At 39.0% G+C, this 16456-nt stretch overlaps 1 protein-coding gene across 10 annotated transcripts in view; it reads left to right on the top strand.

Moving 5' to 3' along the window:
• Positions 1–13324, top strand: part of tead1b (TEA domain family member 1b) — a 50043-nt gene extending 36719 nt beyond the window's left edge. For 2 of the 10 annotated variants that reach the window (XM_046032006.1, XM_046032007.1), the window contains 10 exons: positions 372–587; positions 2768–2779; positions 3877–4008; positions 4272–4318; positions 4424–4482; positions 5337–5461; positions 6719–6892; positions 8269–8409; positions 8523–8675; positions 9989–13324. In XM_046032006.1, the coding sequence (XP_045887962.1) occupies positions 372–587; positions 2768–2779; positions 3877–4008; positions 4272–4318; positions 4424–4482; positions 5337–5461; positions 6719–6892; positions 8269–8409; positions 8523–8675; positions 9989–10102 (1173 nt within the window). In that variant the 3' untranslated portion in view covers positions 10103–13324. The remainder of the gene's footprint in view (positions 1–371; positions 588–2767; positions 2780–3876; positions 4009–4271; positions 4319–4423; positions 4483–5336; positions 5462–6718; positions 6893–8268; positions 8410–8522; positions 8676–9988) is intronic. The other 8 variants (XM_046032014.1, XM_046032015.1, XM_046032008.1 and 5 more) reach the window with 7 other exon arrangements.
• Positions 13325–16456: the final 3132 nt, after the last annotated feature.

The raw sequence follows: 16456 nt of genomic DNA, 5'->3' as shown, positions 1-16456 counted from the left end.
GAATATTAAATAATTTGCAACTGTGTGAACGTCAGAGGTAAACTTGGCTGGTGAAATGCCTCGACCCAGCTCCCGCAAGAATACTACACTAGCCAATTCTCATTCAGCACACAGCAGATCACATCTGGGTGCTCTTAATGTGCGCTAAAGGGGCCTGCATCCCCCTTAATCAGTTCACTTAAGTGACGAGAACACACTGCATAGAACGCTTTATTGGCTGTTAGCTTGGTGTGTAGTTTGGAGATGCTTCTGTTATGCAACTTATCTCCTTTAAGTTTTTTTTTTTTTTTTTACTAAACAAAGAAATGTATAATCCACTTGTACTTTTTTTGGTGTGTCTTTTATTTTCCGTTTTCTCTTTTTTAATGGAGGTGTCTAGTCACATACAGGTCATAGCAAGAAAGAAAGTTCGAGAAATCCAAGCTGCCATTAAGGTACGTCTAGCTTTGCCCAGTTGCAGGGGGCTTTTCATTGCCATGGTTACAGGCTCTTCCTTTGTTTTCCTCCCTTCCCCTACCCCGCAGGTGTCTAGTCACATTCAGGTTCTTGCCAGAAGGAAATCTCGTGAGTTTCATTCCAAGCTAAAGGTATGCGCTTTTCTGCTTTTGGGCTTGTTGGTTGCGGTGCATCTTAACTTCCTGTTTCCCGTGGTGACAGAGTGAATGCCTGGTGCTCTGATTCCCCCTAACCCAAATCCTCTGCTGACTGTAGTCTACTCAGATTTTCTAACCCACCCCCCCTCTCAGTCCATCTCTCACCCCCGTACTCTCCCATGCTGTCACTAAGTTTCATCTACACTTATTCACTTTTCATTACGGGCTTTTGCTTTGAGAGCAGCTGGTTATCATGTACATGACTTACTATAACAAGAGTGAAGACATTTATTTTATTTCCATTAATAAAAAATAATGTATTAATATCAAGCATGCCAAGGCAAATGGTTCTTGTAGTTTATAGGTTTGTTTTTTAATTATCCAAGACCTTGACCAATACTGGATTTTGAGGCAGATACCGATACTGAGAGATAAAAATTCTGATAACCATTCATTTTATTATTATAATAATAAATTTATACATTGGCCAATAACTCATAACATTGGGGGAAAAAAAGTTGGTAACCATCCCTTAATTACAGTATGTACTGAGCGAGACATTTTATAGATAAACGATGCTAACATGCTTGCAGTATAAATGCTAACATGCTCATGTTTACCATCTTAGTTTAGCTTGTTAGCATGCTGAAGTTTAGCTAATAAGCTCTAAACACAAAGTGCAGCTGACGTTAGTGGGAATGTCGTTATTTTTGCAGGTATTTCGTTGAAAAGTACGGATAAATAAAATGTTTTACCTGATTATGGCACTAAATGAAAGGTCAGGGGATCAACAAAGCAACTACAAGTCATCCTTAGGGGGGGACATTAAGGTGTCTGACCCAAATTTCATAACAATGTATCCAACAGCTGTTGAGACTTTTCACTCAAAATCACAAATGGCGAACCTCGTGGTGGCGTTAGAGTCAGACGATCGCCATTGTATGGTTCATCCTCTGTTTTGTTTTTTTTTGGGGGGGGGTTTCTCGCATTTCTGCACTGCAATATCTTGCTCCTTACTGGCAGATGTATACACCAATACCGGTCATAATGAACTAACACCAGCCCATATATTGGCCCGGATTATTTACTGGCAGGCTCTGATTTTTACTCTATGTATATAATTGTAATAACTTAGTAAAACCAAAATCAAAGTGGGCAAATGTCGGGAAGCATGCTAGCATTGGCTGTTGGTGAGCGGCTGAGATCTGAAGGTTCGAGGAAATCGGCCTGATGGCGGCTGGCTGTTTCTGAAATGTACTCTGCTTTCTTGTTCTCCCTTCAGTCTGTTGATAAGTCCCAGCTCTCACAATGCCATGGCTGTCTGTCGCTTTCCTTCCGACCCAGTTCAGATGTCGTCATTTCAAAGCGTTCTTGTCAGTTATTTCAGCAATAGTGAAATCTGTTAAAATCGCTGAAGAAACCTTTTCAGAATGGCACATTAAAATGGGAGAGCAGCATTGTGAAAGAAGTAATCTTGAATAATATTGACCTGTAATTTAAGGTATTTTATGAAGTAATGCTTGTATATCAAAGGACACTCCACCCATGTGCCATTTTCTTCTTTTCTTAGGGAGCCGATTATACGTTTTGACTTTCACACTTTGCTCCACTCCCAGTATTCAGCACGAATTAATGACCCCTCATTAATCTGTGTATGTGTGTGTGTTGAGAAACAGAGTCAGACAGGCAGCTAGCCACATGAATGCCTGGTCTTTCAAGGGCATTGGTGGCTGTCTGAAGAAAAACAGACAGCTTTTGTATGAATCCATGTCTTTTCTCATTTAAAGCAAATTAGACTTCAGGGGTAAATAGAAATACAAGTGTGCCCTTAATTTTAGGCATCAATGAAAACCTGCTGTTTCTGGTCCCGTCTATGGCATTTCTGTGAAATTATAGTCATTACGTTACTGTTCTGTTGTTTTGTCTCGAGTGATGACTTCTGATCAGATTGTGAAAATTATACAGAGCAAAATAATATCCCCCCCCCCACCAGAAACCAAGGATAATTTGTAAATACACATTTCATAATCTTTTTCATTCTGTGTTGTACTGTGTGAAGAAGGCTGGACATTCTCAAAGCAGAATAACTGACTTTCTTTAACACTATGATAATGTTGAATAATTCACAATAAACGAATCACAAATTTACAATAAAAACCCTGTTTGTCATTTAGGTTACAAGTATGGTAAGTATTTATTTTCTGGTTGTGATGCCGTTTCTGCTTTTGATTAGGGGCTGCCTCGTCCTTCAGCTGCTAGTTTTGCATTTGTGCTCCTGCCATAGTGACACAATAGCTGCTGCCCAATGTTTCCCCAGTTTATTGATGTCTTTGTGTCATCATACTGTAGCTTGACTGTTCTCAGTCTGTTGCCAGCATGCTTACCTTTAGCTTCTGCCACCAGTGAGTCTGCATGGGTGTGCTAGTGTGCACTCCGCTACAGTATTTACACTGAATGGTTCGGTGTGACTTTAAATAACTGTTAATGCACATTAACAAACGACTAGCTCCAAAACATACAATGTGTAGTGCACTTCTGTAGACTTTGGTGGTTCTCTATGAACTGCGATTCTCTTAATTAAAGCTAGGGTTGGAAATGTTAGAGAGACTAGCAAGAGACTGCTAGAAGTATCCAACTGTAAAAAATGATAGGCCGTGCTCATTACATTCCTGAGACTGCCAAAGTAACCGGATTTCTTTCGGGATGTAAAGAGAATTTCATCAACTTATTTAAAAAAATTCTGAAATAAATTGCCTACCTTAGTTTTTAGCATAGCCATTTAAAAATAATGTAGCTATATCCTGATAATTTAAAAACCTATTGTCCAAAGATGAAAGTAAAGAAACAAACTGGAGCTGCGAAAGACTTTTCACAATACGAGATTGGCGTCCTTCAGTTTTACTTGAGACATTCTTTCCTACGTTTAGATGTGTTTTGACATGCAGACAAAAGCAGCCTTGATAGAAGTGCTGCTGAATGTGTTTTTAAAAAAAATGTTTTAGTGGTAGATTAGTCAACAAGCAAACTTTGGTGTACGTGCATACCACTGCTAACCATTGTATATTGGAATTTAGTTGTTGTTTGGCGCATTCCTTTAACAAAAAAAAAGCCTACACTTAAAGAGCAACATAGATGCATCTTCTTTTAACCTGCTTGCTGTTTACTGTTGTGAGGGGTCAGTGGTGCTTTCAGTGTGTTGTTTGGAGTCTCGTTGTTGCTACCTCTGCAGCACTCCCTCTCCCTTCTGTGTGAGTGCTAAGTCTTTTGTGACTGCTGTTAAAAGGACCAAGCCGTGAAGGACAAAGCCCTCCAGAGCATGGCCTCCATGTCCTCGGCTCAGATCGTCTCTGCCACGGCTATTCACAACAAGCTCGGCCTGCCAGGCATCCCGCGCCCAGCCTTCCCTGGAGCAGGGGTAAGACCCTTGTCGGCACCACACTATTGATCCATCCTGTCCAGCTTCACCCAGGGCGGACGTGGGGCCAACAACGCCAACACCGGCGCCAAATCACATTACACACCACAGCTTTGCACAAATGCCCCTATCAGATAAGCACACGATCAAACGGAGTGGTAGTCAAGATAACCACATCCACTGAACATGGAGCTAAGAGCTATTTTGATGTTGTTGCTAACAGCTGCTCACAATTTGATCTTCTTTGTTGTCTAATTCTCTAGTTATGGCAGGGTATGATATCGGCTGGTCAGCCAGGATCCTCACAAGAGTAAGTATTTTACTTTTGTGTTAGAAAAAAAGAACTCTTTAAGCAATAAATTCAATTTATTGTTCTATAGAAGTTTTTTAATGAGTCTGCCATACTCTGTTCCAGTATTAAGCCTTTCACCCAGCAAGCCTATCCCATCCAGCCAACAGTCACAGCCATTTCAAGTAAGAATTTCCATGATTCAAAAACCTTCAAGGGCAAATGACCCAAAATGTTCACACTTTCTACATTTTTTGCTCAATCTGAAAAAAACTGAAATTCGCCTCTCCAACATAATAAAATGTGCCACCTGTTTACTGTGTTTATTCACTCCATGTCCACATGTGCATTTCAAAACCTCCTTAATCTGTTCCTTTAATCTTACTGTGAGAATTGGCAGATTGTCTCGCTGTAAAACAAATGCTGATAGAGGTCTAAAATGCTTGGGAGATGGCAACAACAATATTTAAATTAATTGAATTAAATACATTTCAGCAACTCCTGTTTTTATCTGTCAAGTTTTTTTTTTTTTTGAAAATGTAAAAATTCTTAGTGGAAAAATTGTTAATATTGGTTAAATATTATCAATCAGAATGTAGCAATCAATGAAGCTGCAGAAACTCCTGTTAGGCAACATATTTAGCCTCATCCAGGAATGAGTTTTTTTCCCCGTCTCTCTTGAAACACACTCATAAAAGTTAGATGAAATAAATAAGACAAAACAACATTGGGAAATGCGCGGGATTTATGAGAATTGATCTTGGTTTCAAGTTGCAGTTGTTTATTGCCTAAAACTTGCGACGGACATTATTTATAGAATAGTATTTCTGCACATTGTATTGAGTTCTGACTAGTTTTATATTTTATTTTTACTTACAAATATTATGGAAAAAAGAATAAATCCCATAAATGAACAACAGGCAAATCTGTGCACACTAATATTTTCTGGATGACTGCTATAATTTGCACATGGGGTTTTATTTATTATAGTGTCTTAAAACTACCCACAGAAGGATTTATTATTGTGGTGTTACTGCAGGTTACGAGCCCACAGCACCTTCGGCTCCCACGGCACCAGCGTGGCAGGGCCGCTCTATCGGTACATCTAAACTCCGACTGGTGGAGTTCTCCGCCTTCCTAGAGCAACAGAGAGACCCAGATTCGGTGAGTAGAGCATTATTGTATAAAACACACCACTATCTCATGGTGTTCATTCCCACCTCTTATCACCCGGTCCTTTCCTCTATGAATACACTGGGACATTTTCCCAGGCAGACAGTCAGCTGAGGGGAGGCCAAAACAAGCTGAGAGGGGAGAAGCCCTGCATGTAGAGACACACAGCATGAAAACCTGCAGAAATAATGAAGGACTGTATATTAATCAGTTCCTTAAACGGTGTGCCAAAACTATATTTACGCTGCAGACTTCAGCTCAGCGAGACGATCCACAGACTCACGGAGTGTGAGTTGACAAATCAGCAAACAAAGTCTGTGTCTCACATTTCTTGTTTGCTTTAGACATTTTTAAATGTTTGTCCACATTTTCCTGTGCGCTTTCTTTTGGTATTAATACTGCATGACAACAGCCATTAATCTTACATTCAGCTTAATGCTTGAAATTGTTGCATTTGCCCTAAAGGCTACACGCTGGAGAGGCTGCTCTGTGAGCTTTTAAAGTGAAGTGCAGCACCACATGACAGGGCTTCGTTCAGTCACGACGAGGGCAACCGACCTCTGAAAATCAAATGTTATTCTCTGATTGCCCTGCTTCTCTTTGTGCTTTTTGCTATGCATCATGAGTCTGAGGTTTAACAGAGCACAATTTTTTTATCCAAAACCAAATTCAAATATTCTTAGTTGAAAAGGAATAGAGCAAACCTGAATGTAATTTTTTTTTTATAAAAGCTCTCACCTTTCATTCCAAATTTTTTCAATTTCAGCTGAATGTAGTTGCTTTCCTACATTTGCCTATAATAAAGTCACAACTTGAGCTTATATAATTTGGGTGAAGCAGTCTGGCATTCCTGGCTTGGTTTAATACAAATGAGGAGATGAGCTTCTTTTTGGATGTGGTGTACCTAATTTGTAGATCATAATAAAAAAGAGGCTTAAAATCATGCAGATCCCAAATAAAAAGCAATGTTGCATAGGGTTATTTCTCATTATCAGAGTGTATTGTTACCAATGTAATTCTAGCTATTTCTTTCTTTTAATGTTGATTACTTCAGTAACCACCATTATAAGACTGTAAGTCGTTCTGTGTTGTTGACTTTCAGGATATTGATGTAATATTGTTATAGATTTTTTATGCCATGTCAGATTTTAATGTCAAAATTCAGACTGAATAGACTTGTTTAAACGATTCAACCTGAACACCATATTTAAAGTATGTTTCTAATACTTTGTTTATTTACTCTTTCAGTACAACAAGCACCTATTTGTACATATCGGACAGACAAATTATTCCTACAGTGACGCCCTGCTGGAGTCGGTGGACATTCGCCAGATTTATGACAAATTCCCAGAAAAGAAAGGAGGCCTGAAGGAGCTGTATGGAAAAGGTCCCCAGAATTCCTTCTTCCTTATAAAATTCTGGGTGAGTGTAATTTGTCCGCCACATTGTTAAGATTGCGAAGTGTTATAAAATGGCAGCGTTACAGCTTGATTGTGTTTTACTCACATCAGTCTCAATATCACTGTAACCTCTTGCACATTGTGAAAGGCTGGATGGCAGATCCTGTTCAGTTACAGTCTGTTCAGATTCTTCTTTAGTTATTGGGTGTAATCAGTCTACACAGAGAAGATTGCGCTCTTAATGTTTGCAGAATGCACTGTGCTATATTTGGACTTGCATAGCAGGAGAGCTTTTGATCAAAGCACTCACTAATTCAATGTAATATCTCCAAACAATGGTGTGACCTGGTTGCACTCCTAATGGCTGTTGAAACATTGCATGCATTTCCTCCCTGATGCAAAATGCTAACTAGCGGCAGCCAACAAAGTAGGGCCGTATGCACTTGGACCAAGTCCCCTCAAATTCCTTTTGAAGTGACCGACCAATCTAAATTTCAAATGAAAGACAGAATCTGCACAATAATGAATGTATAACTGCTTTGCTTAATGAAGGAGGAGAATGTTGTAGGAGGATGTCTCCTCTTTTTGTATCCATAATGAACAGGATGTCGAGGGCATAGAAAGGCTGCCCTCCGGGAGCAGACCCCGCTCGACCTTGTAAATCAGTAACTTAATTGAATCCTCTTTAGAATCTTCTTTCTAATATGGACACAGTAACGTGTTTAGTCAGATGTGGCCGAGATCTTCTAATATGATGTGCAATGTACATGTTTAATCTCAACAGCTCTTGATCAGACTGACAAATACTTGATGCAGAGTTAATTTAACATTTTTAGAAACCAGATTCAGACATTATTTAAAAAAGGCTCAATTCCATACTAATCTCTGCAGTGTGTTTTTCCATCAACGTACTAGGTACCTACTATTCCTAGAATTGGTTTTTACCCTTTGAAAGAACCTGACAAAGGTTGCTGCACCAAAATATAATTATTCAATTAGTTTAGTTCAAGTGTGGCCACATCACATCACTTACTCTCCTCTACACCTGTTGGTAAACATGATTACTTTTCTTGTATGAAATGGCAATAATCTTTGGCACTTGCAATCAGGGCACAAAATTAGTACCAGCCAAATGCTGGTAAAATATGCAAGTGGCTGGTAGATTTGCTTCAATCACCAAAAAAAAAAACCCAATTGTAATCTTTTGAGTGGTTGGTAAAATTTTAACATTCACTGGCCATTTGGTGCTGGTGGACACCCTGCTTGCCACTGTCACTAAAAGTATTATAATACACTGTATTACTATGGTTGGATTTATTGTTTATTCCTTTAAATCTAAGCCTAAATACAAATATAAATTGCCGGTGCAACGTTTATTTTTTTCCCTCTGGCTCGCAGGCTGACTTGAACTGTAACATTCAAGATGATACTGGGTCTTTCTACGGAGTCACTAGTCAGTACGAGAGCTCGGAGAACATGACCATCACGTGTTCAACAAAGGTCTGCTCCTTTGGCAAGCAGGTGGTCGAGAAAGTTGAGGTATGACCTCAGGTCTTAACATCCTGTGCATCACAACGAGGGCTAAAAGCTGTGAATTCTCCAATATAACCATGTTCCTTAAAGTTACTGTGTCATTCTTCTTTTCTCTTCAGACTGAATATGCACGGTTTGAGAATGGGCGCTTCGTCTATCGGATAAGCCGGTCTCCCATGTGTGAATACATGATCAACTTCATCCATAAACTAAAACATCTGCCAGAGAAATATATGATGAACAGCGTGCTGGAGAACTTCACTATCTTATTGGTAATCACCTCGCTGACCTGAGTGGGCAAGCTCTCTCTCCGGGACTCTCATTCTTCTTCTCCTCTTTGCTGTCAGGGTGTGTTGGTTGGCTCCAGCTGGGAGGGGCGGGGGTTGACTGGGCCGAGGGATGAGTTCCTCTTGCTGGTCTTACATTGCTCTCATTCCACAGGGGATGAAACGCAGTGTGCGGAGCCTCATTATCTGCGGGGCAAAAGGGGAGGATGAGAGGGGGCAGGAACCCCCGTTATTAGCCATCACATGGGGTCTTAAAGTGTCATTCACATCTACTGAGAAATCAAAAAAATAAATAAAAAAGACTCATGGACCTGTACATGGGGGTTTGGATCCAAAATAGGAAGCGGAGCCCAAAAGCCATCTTAAGGCTAATGATTACAACCTAAAGAAGCTTAAAAACATTGTGATTAAGATGCTTTTAGAAATGGTCGTAGATCAATGAGTACTTTGTTCCTGTTCACAGAAGGCTAAATGTGTCTTAAAAAGCTCTGAACTCTGCAGGAGGAACTAAAAAATGATGTATTGTAATAATGTATAAGATTTGGGGGGTAAAAAACAATATAATTAATTGCACAATTATTGACTGATGATTTTGAGGGCTGCCTTCCACGGTGGCCCGTAGGTCTCAGGCAATACAAATCCCACAACACAATTACAAACGCCACAACACAATTACAAACGCCACAACACAATTACAAACGCCACAACACGATTACAAAAGGGAACCACAACGGAAGTTGACAACGAAAGAGACGCTTACTAAGCGTCTCTTTCGTTGTCAACTTCCGTTGTGGTTCCCTTTTGTAATTGTGTTGTGGCTTTTGTATTTCCGTTGTGGTTTTTGAATTTGTTTTGTGGCTTTTTTTGTTCGTGTTGTGGCTTCTGTATTAGGCCTGAAACCTACGGCCCACCATAGCCTTCACCCAGAAAGCAATACTCAGGATAATCACAGAATCTCCTGTGGCTGAAATGTTTCCTGATGTTGTATTTTCAGTTTCCATATCTTTTATTGTAGGGGGTGGGTATGCCATTTACCTTTTCCTCATAAAGCTCTAAAATACAAAGGATGACAAGCATATTCATGAATTTTATACAATGACTGGCTTGATTGTAGGTTCAATATGTGCTCAAGACTTATGGCCTGAGCAACAGCTAAATCAATCAGTTTAGTTTCGAAAACCTAATTTCCACCCACTGAGATATACATACATACACACACACACAAGTATAAAGGAATTCCTATTTAATTATTATTCAAGTGTAATACTTTTAGAAAGTGACCCTCTCTTCTGTTGCAGGTGGTGACGAATAGAGACACCCAGGAGACGCTGCTATGTATGGCGTGTGTGTTTGAAGTTTCAAACAGTGAGCACGGCGCCCAGCATCATATCTACAGACTGGTAAAGGAATGAAAGGCTCCGAGCGCCCCCCACCACCCCATCTCCCTCTTTTCATAGACTTACCAACCTCAAAAACAAGTGGCAGTGCCTCTACCTTAAAGTCACACCTACAATGCATTTTGGTCATGGTATCGGGTGAAGTCAGTCGTTATAAATTTGTTTTAATATAAAGTGTTAGTTATTTGACTGCAGTTGTGAATTGCGGTACAGTTTTATGTTTTAAATATGGGAATTCTCGTTTAAAATATGTTGAGTTGGTCTCCGTTGGGTATAAATGTGGCCGTTCTTAAAGAATTTACTAGATTAATTTGGTAAATGGAAATGTGTGTGTTGTCTTCTTCTGCTTTGTTATGTAGAGAAAAAAAAAAGGATGCTGGCCTTTTCAATCAGCGGCCTGATGTGGTCTGTGTAATATGTTGAGTGTGTTTTGTATGGCTGTAGTTCATAATTTGTGAGCATACATAGTCGATAAACAGACGTGCACACTCAGCCAATAGATTTTCCAAAGAAACAAAACTTACGCAACACTACATAGACAGTTGATGGAAACCAGTGGTCGTGAATATTGCAAAATTACTGCTTTTTCTTTTTAAAAACAACTCGGCTTTCAGAAGTATATTTATCTCTGTTGAAGCACTCCGAGTCTTAGACACTAAACGAATGAATGCACTGTGGAAATACTACAAACATTTTGCCTGCATCTGCTCCATTAATGTAGGAAGTCTTACCACCTGCTAAGCATTTCTGTGCTGCAAACGAGTCTATTTTCTGCAACAGCCAATAAGAGAATTTCTGGATTTTAGACGGGTGAAAGTAAAATTACTGATCTTGTCGAAAAGCACTTTGCTCCCCTTCTTGGGCTTGCCTTAGTGATGCTTCCTTTTCTTTGTGTTAGATCTGTGGTTATAGAACAACAGTTTAAATAAACCTAACACCATACAGTAAATCACTCGTAGACAGCAGGCCTTGTTCAGTATGCTGTTCCCCCCCATTCCCGACTCTCAGAATATGGTTCCCCCTCTGGGATTGTGGTGTAATAACTCCAAGCCAAGAGTGTTGCTGCCTTCATGTTCACACCATGTTCATGTGTTTCTGTGGCCTACACCGATCCCCAGCCTTAAACAGGTTATAGCTGTGTGAACTCCAAAAGATGCCACTAAAACTGTGATCTCTAAGCGTGAAGACTCTTTCCATGTTTGCATTGTGTAAGAAATTCACAATACTATCTGCCAAAGTGTAGATATACAGTGCCTTAGAATATACTCTAACATTACCCTTTGCTACGTTTTAAGTCTAAAATCAGTTTTGTGGATGAAACAGGCAAAAAGAACTCACCTGTATATTACTTGGTACATCCTCACGTCCGCAAAATTATGTTTCTTATAATTGGTACACTCCTATAAAAACAGTTTTTGCTGTTAAGTGGCAGTACACTTATGTTAAATTAAGTTATAATAACAGTAACCGTTATAATGCAGGTTATATTTTTCTCTAACGCTGTAAAACATCTGCCTTTTGTGTAATATAAACACAGACTGACTGCCTTTCCTGTTGTAAAAGACCAAAAATACAGAGATACAGTCAATCTTTTGTCATGTCCTGCATGGTAGCAAGGAAGTGCCTTTGGTTTAAGATATCCAGCTTCAAAAAGATAAAACAAATTTAAAATCAAATGTTGCTAGACCAAAAATGAGACGTAAGTGAAACCAATCACCACATTGCCTTTTTTAAAGGGATTGTAATGAAAGCAGGGGAAAGCTGGTTACTGGTAAAAATAAATGATATATTCATTTTTATTACATTGTAAATTGATGATTTCACAAATGTATTTGAAGAAAAGCTATTTCTTTGCTTGAGGTCGAAGACAGAAAGACCTGCTGATAACGCACGGCCGCAGACTGCACGCAGGATGTCCACTTACAGAAACACTGCAGCTGTCTGCTTCGTGCACACTTGCAGGTTCAAGTGTTTTTAAAAAAGGTTTCTTGGAAACACTGGTTTCCCCTTTCCCACGACCACGCGCTCTCACGATGTGAAAACCACATTACACTTTAACAATGTTACTTTTGATGATGCAGACACACACAGCTGTGATGTTGACGAGGCAGGGACCGACAAGCTTTTATCATTTATTATCTTTCAGAACAAAATCTGAACGTTTATTTAACTGTACAAATACTCACATTTCATTTGGAACTCTTTTAATGTGGTTAAATCTGAAATTGTTTCCAAAACCTGTTCGAGATGCCGTTTCAAAAAACTAAAACCAATTTCACAAACTGCTAGTGTGGACGAGGCCGTCAAGGTTAATACTTTTAAAGGACCATAGCTACTTTACATTTATTGTTTCTTACAAAGAATTATAATCATCTAAAGTATTTTAACCGAAGAAGCTCTAAATAATTGCAGACAATGTCTCTGGTGGATGCAGATAAAGTTCAATCAATCAGTATTTTTGCCACAGTCCTGTGGACACTGTGGAGTTTTAATAGGCTTTTTTCTTACGTTTACCCTGTGTATCTGTTCACATTTATTGATTATTTAGTGAGATGTTCCTGTTTTCTTATTGTACTTGTATACAGCTGTACTTGGTTTGTGATGACATTGTCTGTATATTGTAAGCCCAATAACATGGTAATGATGTTTGCTGCTGCACTGCTGGTACATTTTGACATGTCGTTTCAACACTGAAACAGCAGGACTTGATGCCTTCGATGGCACGAATGTCTGGGGGACCATTAGAAGAGAAAATGGGCACGTACAAAAACAAAAATCAGCTAAGTTGATGAATCATGCTACAAACATATCAGCAGTTTAGCTCGTTATTTGTAATTCTGTTGAAGAGTAGGTACTGGTACCTTTATTGTTTTATGACCATTATCAGATGGTGGCTTTAAAGTGATTTTTCACTCAGCTCACATAGTTATCACGCACACACACACACACTTGGGTTTTTGTGTGCAGACTTGTTTTTTGTAAAAAGGTGCTTTGTACAAAATTATATATCTTAGCTTTTCTTGGTACAGATTGTGTGATATCTTTTTGTATCCATGACAGTAAAGTGTTGGAGCAAAGGAGAGAAAAGAAGCTCTGCGATGTTTCTGTGTTCTGCATATGGTCTTGTCTTTGCTCCGTAACATTATGATGCCTTCTTGATAATAGTAGACATTTTGTAGCTTTCTAGATACTTTGTATGTATGCAATATTAAAGTTAAATAAATATGAAAAATATTGCCTCCTTTGGTTGTCAATTAAACATTTAACATAATTGATGTTTGAGTTTTCACTCAGGTGTTACAGGGGTGTGTGTGTGTGTGTGTGTGTGTGTGTGTGTGTGTGTGTGGTAACAACGTCATGAGGCACCATCCATTTGAGTCTTTGACTGCAAAAACCTCTGGTCAACAGTAGATGGAGCACCTTCTTCTGTCACCTTAATACAGTATTTAACTGCTGGTGCCTCTGTTTCACATGCAAGGCAGCAAATTTCAATACATACCACTGTAATAATAGAAATCATCACCAGAGGGAGACATTGTGTAATTAAAAGCAACTGTATTATTCCTTTTGAGTAAAAGCCATAAGTTAAGGCGCTGGTAAATCTACTGTGTGATATAACATTTAATAGCAAATTTGTCACAGAAATCAAAATATTTTACTGAAAGATCAACTACTAAGAAGGCCCAACGATAATTATTCTGACCATTTGAACTACAGTATCAAGATCTTGAGTTTATCCACTAAAATACAGAAAATTATAGAATGAGCTTGCTTTCCTGCTGTGCTTACAAACATGGATAAAAACAAAACAACATTTGTAACTCAGATTTGGTTGTTGCCAATGTATAGCTCCCATTTAATTTTGGAATTCTATCAGCTGATTCCTGCGGCTATGAAGTAACCTAGTAAAGGCTTTTCGCTTTCCAAATGAGAGTTCACACGGGCACCTTTTAGACTGAATACAGTGATTGTTGATGTGAACATTATGTTTGGCCCAGAGGGGTTCTCAAACCATACTGCCGCTCCAAATGAAGCTTGTGGAAGGGCTCAAAACTGCAGGAATTCAATAAAAAGTGATTCCTAAACTCAATGGTTTTTGGAGTGCATGACACCACCATGTGGTCACTTATAAAGCACTTTGCACTTTCAATAGTAACTCCTGAACTGTGGGGGTACAAGCAAAGATTATTGATCCTGGTAGTGATGGGAAATCTTAAGGCTCTGTTCTTTTTTTCTCTCTTTCTAGGGGGCAGGGATTACTAGGTTTATTTGTAAAATAATCACTAGGATAATAATGAAAAGATTTCAGTCAGATTCTTACTTAGCCTACCAATATAATTTACTTTTGCACATGTGGACTATGTTTAGGAGCACTAAATGACTGGTATTGCCAGACCCATGTCAGTGATCTGCACAGCAAACATTACACAAGATGACACCATATCCGTCTGCTTTGTTAGTGAATTTACTACTTTGAATTTACCCTCAATATGAAATGTGTTACGTAAATAAGGTTGGCCTGCTGCCTTGAATGCAATTCAATTCCGTCCTGTTCTTTATGCTGTTGTGATTTCAACTTTTAAGATCTAGTTTTTATTTTGGTTTTTATGCTGATCTTGTTTTGTCTTTTTGACCATGTTAAGTGTCTTATAAAGCACCACATATAATGTATATTATTATTAATACTTAATATTAGAAAACATTTGAACTCAGCCCAGCTGATGTGACACCAGTATAAGCTGGGATAGCAATCAAGTGGACCCACTAGACAGTTTGTGACTAGAGTGGTAGCATTACTATTCATGTAAAGGGGAGTGGATCTAGGGCAGGCAGTGAAATTTGGGCACAACGTTAAAAAGATTGATTCTCACCAAGTACGACCTGGTTCCCATTGTTTGTACCAAAGAGCCGTTGAAAAGAATCAGATAGTCTGCGAACGTAACATCACTAGATCCTGGGTTCTGTAGTTGAAGGCTGTCTTTCATTTACTCAACTCTGACTGATCCTACACATTGGTGTGGTATTTTAACGTTATGTGCCACTACACTAGCATGATACATTTAATTGGCCATAACTCAATTGTCACGAGATTTAAATGTTGTAATTTATCCTTGTATGGAGCCAGAATAGACACAGGATATAAGTAGGCATCAGAAGGATTGTCTTTGTTCACCAGGCTCTGTCAGGTATTGTGGTTAAAGCAAAGACACTTTAAGAACAATAATATTTTGTAACGCCACAAGATGTGTGTACAAAAACTGGCCCACCTCATATACCACACATGTTGATAAAAGTAACAGGTGTTCATTATAAAGTCTGCCTTTATTTGCTTGAGAGCAACAAGCCTCCTGTGAGAACACAACAGCAGCGATAACCCAACAAAACTCCAGGTAAAGTATGGCAGCTGTTTACTCTCTTATTTTGCAATCAAAGCTTGTGAGTTCAAGACTCGCCAAGGCAAAAATCTGAAAGCAGTCGAAGAGAAAGGAAAACAATAGTGAACTAAAAGCTAGCAGGGTCAAATTGATGAATAACAGCAGAGTCTTCTACAGGGACTTAAAAAAAAAAAAAAAAGAACATCACCTGCCTTTAAGTATCAAGGACAGACCAATCAAAGCAGCGCAGACTTCAACATTCAATTGATATGCAACCATTCTCCTTTTGTAAACGTTTCTAAATGACCACTTGTGCATCATAAGTTGTCATTTACATGATCCAATGTTTGTGCCCACTCACTCAACAAAAGAAACTGACCCTGAATATTTACATCACTGAACATAGAAATGTAATCCAACAGAAGGAGGTCACTGCTCTGCTCGGGTGTGCTGGACTGGAAGTATCTTTGTGTTTCTGCCCCACAGTTTTGATGAATGTAGGAAGTGTCTGAATTTCTATAATGGTTATTATTTCAAAGTGTTTCACAGCCGATATTGTAAAAAACACAAGGTAAGAAGTTTGAGTATTTTCAGGGGTTGAGAACAGCCACCCAGGAAGTGGAAAAATCTAAATGTAAGGATCAAGTCTAATCCTGAAAATCAGAGAAAGCCGCATGGTGCGCCAATCATACTTCATGTCAGCCACATTAAACAATATTTTTCATGTCAAGTCATCTCCCTGTGGATTAACAGTCAGCTCTACAGCTTTCAGGTGACATGTCTGCATATTAAATCAATAGAAAAACAAGAGTGGACACACAGGGGCACAAATTTGTACTCTATAGGTGGCGTGATGAAAGTTGTGCCAGTTAAAAATGTTTTCATTTGAGCTTATTGTGGAGCTGCATGACTTCATTTCATGAACATACAGAGATGAGAAAAATGAAGGGGAGTTTGGGGGAAGATAACAGTAAGATCTGGAGTTACTTGTAAA

The sequence above is a fragment of the Micropterus dolomieu genome, linkage group LG20, assembly GCF_021292245.1.
Source record: "Micropterus dolomieu isolate WLL.071019.BEF.003 ecotype Adirondacks linkage group LG20, ASM2129224v1, whole genome shotgun sequence".
Taxonomy (NCBI): Eukaryota; Metazoa; Chordata; class Actinopteri; order Centrarchiformes; family Centrarchidae; genus Micropterus; species Micropterus dolomieu.
The sequence above is the reverse complement of the archived record's forward strand: the minus strand, read 5'-3'. Positions and strand labels throughout refer to the sequence as shown.